General features: G+C 37.4%; 1 protein-coding gene and 1 pseudogene across 4 annotated transcripts; both read right to left on the bottom strand.

Annotated features, from left to right (window-relative positions):
* Positions 1-925: 925 nt before the first annotated feature.
* On the bottom strand, positions 926-5,631 carry LOC132145906 (ras-related protein Rab-35-like). 4 transcript variants are annotated; one of them, XM_059556978.1, is made up of 7 exons: positions 5,607-5,631; positions 3,618-4,398; positions 2,618-2,668; positions 2,301-2,424; positions 2,090-2,214; positions 1,848-1,972; positions 926-1,497 (listed from the first exon to the last, which is right to left on the bottom strand). In XM_059556978.1, exons 2-7 carry the CDS (start codon positions 3,670-3,672, stop codon positions 1,348-1,350), a joined length of 630 nt encoding a protein of 209 aa, XP_059412961.1. In that variant the 5' UTR covers positions 3,673-4,398; positions 5,607-5,631; the 3' UTR covers positions 926-1,347. The 4 variants fall into 4 exon arrangements, with proteins under 4 accessions (XP_059412961.1, XP_059412959.1, XP_059412958.1 ...); XM_059556976.1 differs by lacking the exon at positions 5,607-5,631 and adding an exon at positions 5,239-5,597; XM_059556975.1 differs by lacking the exon at positions 5,607-5,631 and adding an exon at positions 5,431-5,597.
* A 1,773-nt stretch (positions 5,632-7,404) lies between these two features.
* LOC132134771 (THO complex subunit 6 homolog) lies at positions 7,405-12,807 on the bottom strand (annotated as a pseudogene).
* Positions 12,808-13,748: the final 941 nt, after the last annotated feature.

Here is a 13,748-nt window from a genome sequence, read left to right as displayed (position 1 = left end):
CGGAATTCATGAACATCGACAACAACTGCACTTTTTTGGCTCATTTGTTTTATACATGTAATTTGTCTTTAAAAATTTTATCTGATGTTCTTTTTTATTTTCCCCAAAAATGTTAACTATATTCCGTCTCTAAAAGATGCTGTATGTTCTTTCACACACCAAAGTAAAAGGTTTGAGTATGTTTTGAATTTCTATGTTTTGCATGGTAAATATCACATCCACAAACAAAAGTTTGCAAAACGCATATCTAATTGTGATGTATTTTTAATGGAAGTGTAGTAATGGAAATGTAATTCTAAATGGAGTCAATGAAAAAAAAAACTTTAATATTAATCAGAAACAAAACGAATGATACATTGTACCATTTTATGGAGAGATTATTTGCATAGTAATGTCCTCACTATACATTGCCAATTGCTTTGGTTCTTGTCTATGCTTGAATCTGTTTCCAGGAAATATTTGATTGCTTAAAAAAAAAAAAAGACATTAAACTACCAGGGAGTCTACATAAAGAAAAAAAACTTAACACACTACATGTTAAGTTTTTTTTCTTTATGTAGACTCCCTGGTAGCTTAATGTCTTTTTTTTTTATTATCATGTATTGTTCAGTTCAGTGTAATTTGATATAAAACTTATTTGGTACATTTAAAAAAATAAAATGATAAAAAAGAAGACAGAGCCGACTGACAAACAGGAATTTCATTGATTCATGATTTATATGATTCATAAACATATGACTCAGAGGTCAAATTAAATAATCTAAAGAAATGGTTCTTCCACCATTTAGTAGGTTAAACTGGGGAACAATTCTGGCTGAAAAACATACATTTTAACATTTTATACTGCGAGCGTTTAGGCAATCCAGCAGAAGTCACTTACAGACATGCCTCTTTCACAACGTTAGAAATTAACAATGTTGTGGGGTTTGTGATTTTTTAAATCATATTTTATTGCTAACTTATTATTTGCATACATTAATGACATATATCGAGTCAGTTTTAATCCAACCATTAACATCTCTCACTAATCACAGTGGAATACATGAGACCGTTTGTATATAGTGTCTTTTCTGGACCAGGCCTCTGATGCCAGTGTAAATCTATGCCAGTCAATTCCCCTTTTGTAAAAAAAAAAAAAAACTAAACACTACATTGATAAACATCTGTGTAAACAAACGCTGATGTTCGGCACATAATAGCAAGTTTTTTTTTATTCCTCTTGGTTTTATCTAAGCAGTGTTAAAATAAAAAAAAGTCACATTTCACAGCTGAAAACGTGACCCAAAGGATCAGAGTAGCAAAAGTGTTTGATTTGTCCCTCTTTCCGTCTGTTCTAGCACTTCTGCTCTAACAGCATTTCTTCCCTTTCTTCCTCCTTTCTCTGTCTCTGTGGGAATTTATATGGACGGTGTCCTTTTCTCTCCCCCTCTCTCTTTCCGCTCGATTTTGGCTCTGTTTCTTGGCCCGAAGGACCATGTGGGTGAAAGCCATGAACATCTGCAAACACAACAGAATACAAGCCATGAAAAAAAATGTACATATTACTTTTAACAAATCAGAGTGCACAGAGAGACAAAGATGAATAAGTTGAAAGATATATAGTCTATTATTCCATTCAAGGCAACATAAAAATTAAATATTTTGGTTAAGTACTGAGCATAAATGCTGAGGACTTTTAAATAAATTTAGGCTTAGATTCATTTAAGAAATTGGGCTTAAAAGGAGAAACTTAATGTGGATTTTTACAATTAATTTAGGGTTAAACGATCTTAAATACTGATATTTTAGAATGAATTTGAGTTTAAATTAACAATACATATCCCAGCAATTAAGAAATACCACCTCACCTCTTCTACATTGATATTTTCTTTAGCACTCGTCTCAAAGAAGCGCACACCAACTGACTCTCCAAAGCGCTGAGCATCTTGAGTGTCCACAAGCTTTTTAGAGGGATCATCATTCTTGTTTCCCACTGTTAGGGATCAGAGTGGAACGGCATATTAACGGTTTGCTTTCGATACTACAACAAACTGAGAATATACAACCAAAACATCTATTTTCATCACATTGCAACTTTAAAAAATCTAACCTAAAACTTTGCAGACGTTGTCACAGTTCTGCGAGATCTCATTTAACCATCTTTTCACGTTGACAAACGATTCAGGATTTGTGACATCGTAAACAATGATGACTCCATGAGTGTTTCTGTAATACCTAGAGAAGTACAGCAAACACGTGAGGGGAAGACTGGCAGAGATCAGCACATCTTTAATCAGCAGTTAGACGGGAGCGAGGCTTACGTTGAGGTGATGGTTCTGAACCTCTCCTGCCCTGCAGTGTCCCAGATCTGGAGTTTAACTCTTTCTCCATCGATCTCTACCGTGCGGATCTTGAAGTCAACTCCAATAGTAGTTATGTAACTGCCTGTGAAGAGTGCAGATGCATGTTTTTATATCTAGTCATAACACTTGAACTTCCTCAACACTTTCAAGCAAACACTCTCTTTTTTTGTCTTGCTTTGCTTAAGAACAGTGAATTAGATCATATATTTACAGACCCTTTGACTCATTTTATGTCTTTCTCACACAGACACACACTTTGTGCCAAGCAGACTCACCAGAGAACGAGTTGTCTGCGAATCGTAGGAGCAAACTGCTTTTCCCTACATCTGCAACAGAGTCAGAGCGACGTGTGAAATGTTCAGCCATAATACCTTTTTAAAAAGCATTTCTTTTATAAAACATGCTTATAATATTTAGATATAACTAAATGAACAGTTAAACGTAAACATACAAAACTGATAATGTGAACTTTAAATAACTCCCTACAGTAAATAAAAACAACAGCACAGTGTAAATAGCTCTAGCAAATCTCTCACATAGTCCATCTATAGCATGCAAGGTAATCTTAACATGTCCTTTTGTCACAAAGGCCTTAAAACCAACCAGAATCCTAACCAAAGCCTACAGTCTTTATAGAGACATGCCACTAGCTGAACTGTTAGCGTGTAAGTGTAAGTGGCCACAATGGACTGAATGAGCCGGCTGTGGTTAATACAACAGTTAAATTACAAACATGAACTGTGAGATAGCACCACTGAAACTTGCTTACAAACAAAAGTTATCTAATCTGAAAGCGGATGTATAAAAAGGGATGGCTAAAGATGGCATTAAATTATAAAATCCCCCTATTTTTTTTTTTTTTTAATGTTACTGATCTTACTATGAATAATTCATACATGTATACGCTTTCTTTTTTACTGTGGTAATGTTTAATCAAAATGTCATAACTGGACTTTCCAGTGAAACGACATAATTCTCCAATCAATCTAGGACAAAGCGGTTTCATAGACCAAAACGTTGATGGTACGCATCCCTCCCAAGTTCATCCTAGTGACTCGATGCACTGAAGGGATGAGGGACACACACACAGTAGCTTCATTTCAGCTTTCCAACAATGAGCATAATCAAGAGAAATAATCACTTATTTTATGCCATATATTAATGATTCTCTAATGGAGACTATGCTTTGCTGGGTTTCTAAAAAAGGCTACACATCCAAGTTGGTAAAAAGACATAACTTGTTAGCATATGTATGAAAAGCAGAACAATACTAACTGGAGTCACCGATGATGAGCAACTTGAAGAGATGATGGTAGTCTTTTCCCGCCATTCTACTGTTCAAAATGTGTCCTCATGAAACAACAGCGTTCAAGTCCTCAAGTCACGTTTCCTGTGTCTTAAAGTACCAGGATGTTTAGTGCGGAGGGTTCTGGGTGAAATCCTGAGGGCATCATGCGATCGTCTTTCCAGTTTTCCTCAAATCTCAAGTGCAAAATGATGCATCAGTGTGATTTCAGTGTATCCCAATTCCTGAATCAGTGATTTTGCACTGTCTGTAACTCGTTTGTAACAATATTGTTAGTTCATCTTAAAACCCTCTTTCAATTTTCAGTTACATTTCCATTGCTTTAGCCCACATCAGAGACCCACAGTTAAAATCTACGTGAAGTTTCCTCTGCCGCCTCACCCTCAAGTGCAAACACATTACCACATTGTTGTGGTTAAGTATCAAATGACTCAGATTACAAAGTAAACGGTTCTTTAATCGCTGGTGGCGCTCATAACGCAGAGCTATGAGTGCATCAGGAACCAAATCATCCGGAAAACAGGGCAGCTTGTTTGAGATCCAAGTTGCTTCGTCTCCAAATCTTGATTTCTTGGATATACAGATGGCATCTCAGTCACAACAATCCCATTTCACCTGTCTAACCGATGCATGCAGGGACTGGTAGCTTCCCACACTTTGAAAGATCACTGCTACTCCCAAAACACTGCAGGAATGCAGCTTCAAACCGGAAGTGAGAAAAGTCCCTGCCGGACCCTTTAAGCCCTAAACCTGAAAAAAAAGGAAGGGAAAAGACAGGTATTATGCTTTTTTTTTTTTAGACAATGTTACTCCCCCCACCCCATTAAGCAGAACAGCAGCTGCTGAACTAATTTTAGCTCCTCTCACTCTTGACAGACAGATGACACTCTTTCTGACACAGATCGAAACCACAGTCACCAGCTTTACCCCTGAGTTTAGGAGATGAGCCCACACACATCTCCTTACAACTGAGACCAAAACAATGGCCAGAATCATTAAAAGCCCGCACAAGACCAGCTGCTGAGTCAAGAGAAAGCCAGAGATTTAGCAAACTGCCAAAACTGTTCCATGAAAACAGGAAGGGACGTGTTGTTCCTGAGCGGGCCTGGCGAGGAGGGCACAGGTTCCTCAGTAAAACACCACACTTCTGGTCTCAAAGGAGGCAGCATGTTAAACACGAACATGGGACTATTTCAACACAAAATAAGGTGGAAGAGAAGTGAAACTGACACACCTAGGTTGAGATCCGCTTATCAGGCGAGAAGAGGAAACGGTTTTCTGTGCCAACAAAGCTAAATTCCTGAATACAAATATTCTTCAATTAAAAGCGAAACTATTCGACGCTTTAACCATGCAATACAACCGGATTGAACAGTCGATTCGAAGGAAAATAATATTAAGGGTTAATAATTTTGTCGAAGCAGATCTACTTTATAGTGTAGGGTTATCATAAACAAACTGTCCCTCTGAGATGAGTGACTTTACTGTATGGAAATCAAAGGGTCACGCGCCGTATCCATAGAAACTCTAATTCGGGCAAATGCTGCGATTTAACGCACACAGTTGTAAAAACACGCGATCCTACCAGACCTCAAGTTGAACTCTTGCCTCGGTCTGCTTCTTAAGTTCCGTTTCTTCTAGCCGCCTCATCAAACTTGTGTCCATTACTCAACTCGACGACTCCTCGCTTGTGATTTGTGAGACGCGGCTAGGCTAGCTACTTAACTAGCCGCAGAGTCTCTGAGATAATCAGATCAAACTCAGATCTAGAGAAGAGCTCACCGAGAACGCGTTAAAGCACGGACTCCGAGCACGCTGGGGAACTACGGAAGACTTGGTCCAAGTTTGTGTCGGGTGTGGGGTCGGTCCTGTAGGCAGTGGGGAGCTCGGACAGTGCCCCAGCGGCCGCAGAGATCAGATCAGATCAGATCAGATCCGCCCCTCTGAGGCCGCCGCACCTGAATGTTGAGTCACTCTCCTCCTCATCATCATGTGCCTGAGTTCCTCTGTCTCCTCCTCCTCATGACACTACTGTTGCTGCTGAGATCGACTGCGCTATTCTGTCGCAACACACCAGCTGATGACATTCCTGCCGCACACAGAACTGGGAGGACTGCATTCAGGAACCGCAGTTTTGCCCATAATGCATTGACTGCCGTATAGAAATGATGTATAAAGTTTTTTAACAGTGAGATGTTTAATTGTTTTTAAAACAGTCTCTTCTGCTCACCAAGCCTACATTTATTTGATCCAAAATAGAGCAAAAGCAGTTATATTGTGAAATGTTTTTACTATTTAAAATAACTGCTTTCTGTTTGAATATATTTCAAAATTGAATTTATTTCTGTTATCAATTCATCATTACTCCGGTCTTCAGTGTCACGTGATCCTTCAGAAATCATTCTGAAATGATGATTTGCTGTTTAAGAAACATCTATTATTATAAAAAAAAAATTAATCAGTATTCATTGATGAATAGAAAGATCAGCATTTATCTGTAATAAAAAGCTTTTGTAACATCACTATACCATACAAAAGCTTGGAGAGAGTGTTTTATTTTATTTATTTATGGGGGGGGGGGGTAAATTATCAAAATGAATACTTTTATAAAGTTACAAAATATTTCTATTTCACATAAATGCTGTACTTCTGAACTTTCTATTCATTAAAGAAACCTGAAAAAAATCTATACTCTGCCGTTTTCAACATAATAATAATAATAATAATAGTAGTATAATAATAATAATAGTTCTTTGAGCAGCAAATCAGAATATTAGAATGATTTCTGAAGGATCATGTGGCTAGGGTAATAATGCTTAAAATTCAGCTTTGAAATCACAGGAATAAATGACATTTTAAAATATATTCAAATAGAAAATAGCTATTTTAAATAATAGAAATGTTTCATGTTTTTGCTGTATTTTGGATCAAATAATTGCAGGCTTGGTGAGCAGAAAAGAATTCTTAAAAAAAAAGAAAAAAAAAGAATAAGAACGGAATTCTTTAAAATTCTTACTGTTCTTAACCTTTTGACTGGTAATGTAGGCAGACCAATAGGTTCAGAGACTAAAATATTTTTAAAAATATGAAGTAGTATAAATTTATCCTCAAATGTTTAAAAATAGACTTCACTAATAATTCTTTTAAAAAGTTTTATGAGTAAAGAAATGAATAGTACTTTAAGAAAAATGTTTAAAATGATTATCACATGCATGAAATGAATTTTCCAGTTGTATCAGCAGCCTAATAAAATGTATTTTAGATGGAGCGGCTCGCCCCATGTGGCTTCAGGGCTGCTGTTGAATACTACACACCGCATTTCTGTTACTGATGTCTTCACCATTTCCTTAGACTCAGATAATACAGTTAAGATACAGTTATTAACATTGTAAATCCAACATAATTTTTGTATATTATAATAATAAAAAAATATATGTACATGAGTAATACTATACTTTGTGTATTTTACTAGTTTAACACAAAAAACGACCAAGTGCACCTTCAAAGGCCTTTTCAGGGTTAAATGCATGAATCAAATGTAAAGCTAAAAAAACACATAAAAAAATTGGCAAAAAATAACCGAAAAACAATTTTTTATAAAAATACATTGTTTAGTTGCATTCTAGCAAATCGTAATTCAATAATTAACCAAATTACAATTCAGACAAATGTTGACATGCTCAAAATGACAGAGAAAAAAGGCTGTGTAACTGAAGTTGGTGAACACAACGAGCTGGTGACTGCTGCCCCCTACTGTCATAACCTGAAAGATGAAGATTGGGAAAAGTTAGGATCACTCCATTCACAAGTCTTTACTTTCCACACACATAACCGATGAAGATATGAAGATGTATATATATATGCACCTACCCTGTGTTCAGTGTTTTTGAGATTGAGAGCCAGTGTGTTGAGTGAGGAAGGAGTGCAGGGAATCTGAGCTTTCTCTGTTCCTCCATGTAAACAGTAAGACACATATGGACCCTCACCAACTGACACAATCTCAACACAACCACTACATAATTGTGTGTATATATATATAATTGCGCTTTTTCTGTCATGTTAAATTGACCACTAGTCCTTCTCACCAGGTCCTGGTGAAAGACCGCTTCCCTTTGACAGCCGGGCAAAGGGAAGACAGAGGTGGGGACATGGAGCGGAGGTGCCATAATGAGAGCGATGGGCCTCCACCACAGAGCCGCAGAGGAAATAGATAGCATTTTATAACAATAGGGGCATTATGCCATTCCATCTAAGCACACATAGAGGGGCATTCCAGACGAGCAGTACACCATTACAAGCATGCATTTAAAAACAAGCATGTCAATGCAGATGCAGAAAAATGCATTGAAATCAGACACGAGATACACAAGAACAAATAAAGACAATAGCTTCACTGTTCCTGCCAACCAATCACAAGTCCATCTTACTATCCAATCAGAGTCCGTAGCAAGACAGCTAATCCACTTCCCAAACTGGGGGAGTGCACATTCCTGACCCACCGTTCCAGAGCAAGTTTGAAAGCGAGAGAGTGGGATTTCATTTTTTTCTTAGAGGCATGACTGAATTGATTAGCTTATTTGTTTATTCTTCATCATAAGCAGAGGAGTGTTTTACCTCATATTTGAAAACTTCAATACAGTGAACTGGGCAATTTGTCCGTGAGTCTGGTGGAGGAAGTATATACTTTTATTAAATGATGTTTCTGTATTCCTGGTTTCATCTTCATCAAAGAAGAGTAAGGGAAATAGAAACGGTGCAGTGTCATTCACTGACCCCATATCCTCACAGCACCATCCTCCCCACCAGAGAGGCTCTCCTCTTCCCTTTCTTTAAAGCACAGGCAGTGGATGTAGTCAGTGTGGCCCTTCAGAACAGACTGCAGGACAAACGAACATTAAGAGGATCCTCATCCTACTGTGCTGTAAGTTGTTAATTTAGAAAGCTGAATATGCAGCCCATTGGAGCCAAGACATTAAAAATAACAACAACAAATGCTGTTCTTTTTAACTTTTTATTCATCAAAGGATCCTTAAAAAAATATTGCAGTTTCCCAAAAAAATATTTGGCAGCACAACTGTTGCCAACATTGATAATTTGAATACTAAATCAGCATATTAGAAAGATTTCTGAAGGATCATGTGACACTTTATACTGAAGTAATGGCTAATCACAGAAATAAATTATATTTTAAAGGATATTAAAATAGAAACCATTATTTTATATTGTAATAACAATTCGGAAGTTTACTGTTTTTTCAGTATTTTTGAAAGAAATGCAGCCTTGATGAGCAGAAGAGACTTCTTTAAAAAAACATCACAAGTCTTAATAATCACAAACTTTTGACCGGTAGTGTGTGTGTGTGTGTGTGTGTATATGTATATATTTTATTTTTTTCCCAATTTATTTTTCAGCATTTGCACAAAATAGTGACCATTTTTGTGTGCCATTTGCCCTCTCAAAAACAAAAGCTCAAAATATGTTATCTCTTGTTGTTTTTTATGTACAGAGCTAGAAAAACCTTAGAAATTAATAAACAAAAATATTTCATTCTTTAAAATTCTTTAAAAACATCTGCTTGCTCAGCTTTGTCAAATCATTTGTTTTATTAGATAATTATTTTATTATATATATATATTTTTTTTTGACAACAAGCACCCTTGATATATTGTAAGCAGAAAGTGCAAGAAGGAAAATCATAGCCTTCAAAACCAAACTAACCTTAAAGATGCCAGTCTCCATGTCCATGATGTGAATTTTATTGTCACATCCTCCAACTATCAAGCTGTTGTCCTGTGATAAAATAGAAAAAAAGAGCATTAAATTGATCATCTTTAAGGTACTTAGACATACACAAATACATAATTAAACTTCATGGAAATTAAGCAATGTATACTAATCTTACTAAATCATTTATTACGAGTAAAAAAAACAAAACATGATTACTTAAGGAAGAGCATGTTAGGAATAACCAACAAAAATAGATGAAGTACAGACCTTTGGGTTAACGATCATTGCATTGATCTCTGGGATTTCAAGACTAGTCCTGTAAGAAACGAGACATTGCAACAACCTTTTGTAACCAGATTCAGGTAGTTCCCACAATAATGAAAGTCATCAAACCCATCTACCACTATCTAATGCGTCTGCAGTATATGAGAATCAGTCTCTCACTCATACCTGGGTTTCCTTGTCCATGCAGCTTTGGTGCTCTGCGGAGACAAACATATATCAAATATGCGTTTTTAGAGGATCAATACGTACTAAGCACAACAATAAAAAGAAACAAAAAATTTCCCAAAACACCAAAAAATACACAAACATTTTCTGAAAAACTGACTGACTGGCCAGCTCCAGATCTCTCTGTTCCCAGCACACCGGACGGACCATCGTGAGCTGAAACAATCAAAAAGACCTTTCACTTGTCATTGATGCAACACTGGAAACTGTAATGTTTGCGAATCGGATAGTCAAGGACCGTATAGGTAAAATGCTCTGTGAGAAACTCAATCTGAGTCTAACCAGTGAAGTTAAGGATGGGTTTCTGGCTCACCTCTGATGCATCTGGACTCAGAGCAGCTGAAAGACTAGAACACTTCAACATCAACACACACTAGATACAGACAGAAGAGCTTACACACGCACATCAACAAACATTGAGAGACCTGCTGGCTAACAACGCCACCATAACTGCATGATCAAACTCTTCTCTGACCTGAACACCGCGATCTCTCCGTAGTTATTACCCGCTGCGAGGAAACGACCGCAGGGAGAGAAACTCTGAGAGAACACGGACATGTGCAGCAGCTGGAGAGAGAGAGAGAGAGAGAGAGAGAGAGAGAGAGAGAGAGAGAGAGAGAGAGAGAGAGAGAGAGAGAGAGAGAGAGCGCGTCACGGACCAGGGTTGTGCATAAATTCAATTATTGGCATATAAAAATGTATATGAGTTTGTGGAATTTGTGGAACCTGCTAAAACTTTATGAGTAACGTTTCACTGCAGGCTGAACGTATGGAAGCATATGGGTAGCAATATTCAATTTGGGATGTAATATGCAAAATGACAATGCAATATGTAAAATGACAATGCATTTCTGTATTTACATTTACATTTTCCAATACATTTGTGCAACGTTTGGTGCAAAATGAAAATGAAAATTAAATTACATAATTTTCATTTGCCATTTCATACACCAGTTTTAATATGTAAAATGAATACTAATTTTAATGCTTTATAAGTTGCAAAATTAAAATGAAAATGTATTACAGAATGATTAGATATGTCTAACATGTTCAAGCAAAAACTGTGGCAAAATTATCATTTAAATGCTATTTTTCTTAAATGCATTAACACTCACAGTCAAGACACTTACGATTGCATTTTCATTCAATGTCCCGCAATGAATGTAGTAAAATTCAATGTGCACATTGAAAATGCATTCCGAGCTGATCACGTGTCCGCCCCCTCGCGCCATGTCAATCACTGAGTGAACAAGGCGGGGCTTGCAGAAGGTCAGCGACTCAAATCTCAAGAAGAGGATTCAAGTGAGAGAACATGGACAAGACAGTTGGTCCGTGTACGTTTTGATCATTTCGGTTTATGGCTTCAATATTTCATTCGCACTTGTGGGCGGCGCTGAAATGCTGCTTTCATCTGATTGGTCGAATCGCGCCACCTTCAGCTCGGTCTTTTCATTCTTTCAGGCAGAATAAGAGTCAGTGTGAGTGAAGCACTGTGATGTCTGAAACCACCGCTCACTGTTAATTAGCATAATATTTGAATCAGATGTAGCTGGGCACATAATTCGTGCGGCTGCGACTTGCAAGAGACCCCGTTAAATTATTTCTAGGTTGTATATACTGTATTGTATAAATATTGTCCCACTGATAAAAACAGTGCAAATAGTTCTGTCTCCTTGGATAACAGTGAAGTGGAAATAAATATAGTTACATTTATGAAATAAAATTAAATAGGATTTTTTGGGAAGGTAAGTCTGGCCAGTTATACAGCAACATGAGTCAGACGAGTTTGAAGATCTGAGCTGAATTTGGTGAAACATTAAAGTTCTAGTCTGTGTCAATTACTCTCATAATAATAATAATAATAATGTTACCCGTATTTTTCGGTATAAGTTGCATCAGTCCAAAAATACGTCATGACGAGGAAAAAAACATAAGTCGCACTGGACTATAAGTCGCATTTATTCAGAACCAAGAGAAAACATTACCGTCTACAGCCGTGAGAGGGCGCTCTGGGGTAGACTACAGGAGCACTGAGCAGCATAGAGCTAATTTTACTATTTTTATTTCAGAAATGTAACTATATTAATTTTTACAATTATTTATTAATGTCACACACACATACCTAGTGCCTTATGACTTAAAAGATGAGAGTGGTAAATGTTACAGACATGGAACTGTTCAGTCTATTATTGATTTTTATTTCCACTTCACTTTTATCCAAAGAGAGAGAACTATCTGCACTGTATTTATGAGTGGGACAATATTCATACAATACTACAACCTAGAAATAATTTGCAGGTCTCAGCAGCACGAATTATGTGCCCAGCTACATCTGATTCAAATATTATGCTAATTAACAGTGAGCGGTGGTTTCAGACATTACAGTGCTTCAATCGCACTGACTCTTATTCTGCCTGAAAGAATGAAAAGACCGAGCTGAAGGTGGAGCGATTCGACCAATCAGATGAAAGCAGCGTTTCAGCTCCGCCCACAAGTGCGAATGAAATATTGAAGCCATAAACCGAAATGATCAAAACGTACATGGACCAACTGTCTTGTCCGTGTTCTCTCACTTGAATCCTCTTCTTGAGATTTGAGTCGCTGACCTTCTGCAAGCCCCGCCTTGTTCACGCAGTGATTGTTATTGTTATTGTTATGTAATTTAATTTTCATTTTCATTTTGCACCAAACGTTGCACAAATGTATTGGAAAATGTAAATGTAAATACAGAAATGCATTGCCATTTTACATATTGCATTGTCATTTTGCAAAATTGAATCATCATCATCCCAAATTGAATATTGCTACCCATATGCTTCCATATGAACGATGCTTTCTATAGTTCTCGGTGATTTAAAACATTCTGCTTGCTGATAAATTGAATGAGATCCTGATCATATTACTTACCTCAACTGGACCCATTTTCCTGGAGTTTATTAAAGGATTAATTTAACTTGGAAAATCTTTGGCAAGCCTTTTCAACGCACAACCGGCCTCACTCGCGCGCTACAACAGTTCAGTTACCTCGGTGACCAGAAACATTACCTTCGTTATTAGAGGTCGACCGATATATCGGTCGGCTGATATATCAGGCCGATATTTGTCATTTTTTAATATATCGGCCGATATCCGTGTTTAGTAGCGCCGATTTAAAGTCAGGCACGTCGGCGGGCAGCCCCGTGTTATTGGTGCGGTGGAAAGTGCTGCTGCTGCTGCATGTGAAGCACCCCAAGCCAAAAGTTTTGGAAGATTCAACAACAGTCCTGGGAGATAAAGGTAGTCAGAGAATTTCACTCTGTAAATGGGGTGGAGAAGTTGACAGCTCTAACAAACACTGCAGCGTGACGTTACCAAAGTAAACTGTCTCTGACGTTACTCCGCCCCGCTCACAGACAGCACCGCGCTCGGAGAGACAGCTGTCCTGGAGCTGCCAAGAACGGTGAATGACATTTGTTCGGAAGCATGGTTTGATGCAGACAATAACCAGTTTTCCATCCAACTCATTTGTATTTAGGGATGTCAATATTCGATAATTTCCATGATCGATCGTCGTTTAAATTAATGATCAATTAATTACCTTAATGCTGCAAAATGCGTCTGCAGCGGTATTATTATTATGTGCAAAAGCCACTTGGAAAAAAAGCTTTCTCACCCGAATTAAAGGGGTTTTAGTCTGAATAAAATGCTAGTAGCAGGACTATAAAATGAATAGATGTGATTATGATCATTTGATAAAACGAAGAGAGCGCGCCATACGTTGGAGATCATTTTATTTTGTTGACTGTTTCCCGTCAAGGAAGATCGCTGAATGCGCCTCTTTAAATGGTTTCGTGGTGCTCGTTGTTGTATTTTAAAACGCAACT

Source organism: Carassius carassius, chromosome 1 (genome assembly GCF_963082965.1).
Source record: "Carassius carassius chromosome 1, fCarCar2.1, whole genome shotgun sequence".
NCBI classification, from domain to species: Eukaryota; Metazoa; Chordata; class Actinopteri; order Cypriniformes; family Cyprinidae; genus Carassius; species Carassius carassius.
This window is presented reverse-complemented; position numbering and strand designations above follow the sequence as displayed.

Excerpts from the sequence above, each read along its gene's own strand:
- LOC132145906 (XM_059556978.1), bottom strand. The coding sequence starts at position 3,672 with ATGGCGGGAAAAGACTACCATCATCTCTTCAAGTTGCTCATCATCGGT. Across the intron at positions 2,669-3,617 it reads GCTCATCATCGGTGACTCCA|ATGTAGGGAAAAGCAGTTTG; the intron begins GTTAGTATTGTT and ends ACTCTGTTGCAG. Across the intron at positions 1,973-2,089 it reads CAACGTCTGCAAAGTTTTAG|TGGGAAACAAGAATGATGAT; the intron begins GTTAGATTTTTT and ends GATCCCTAACAG.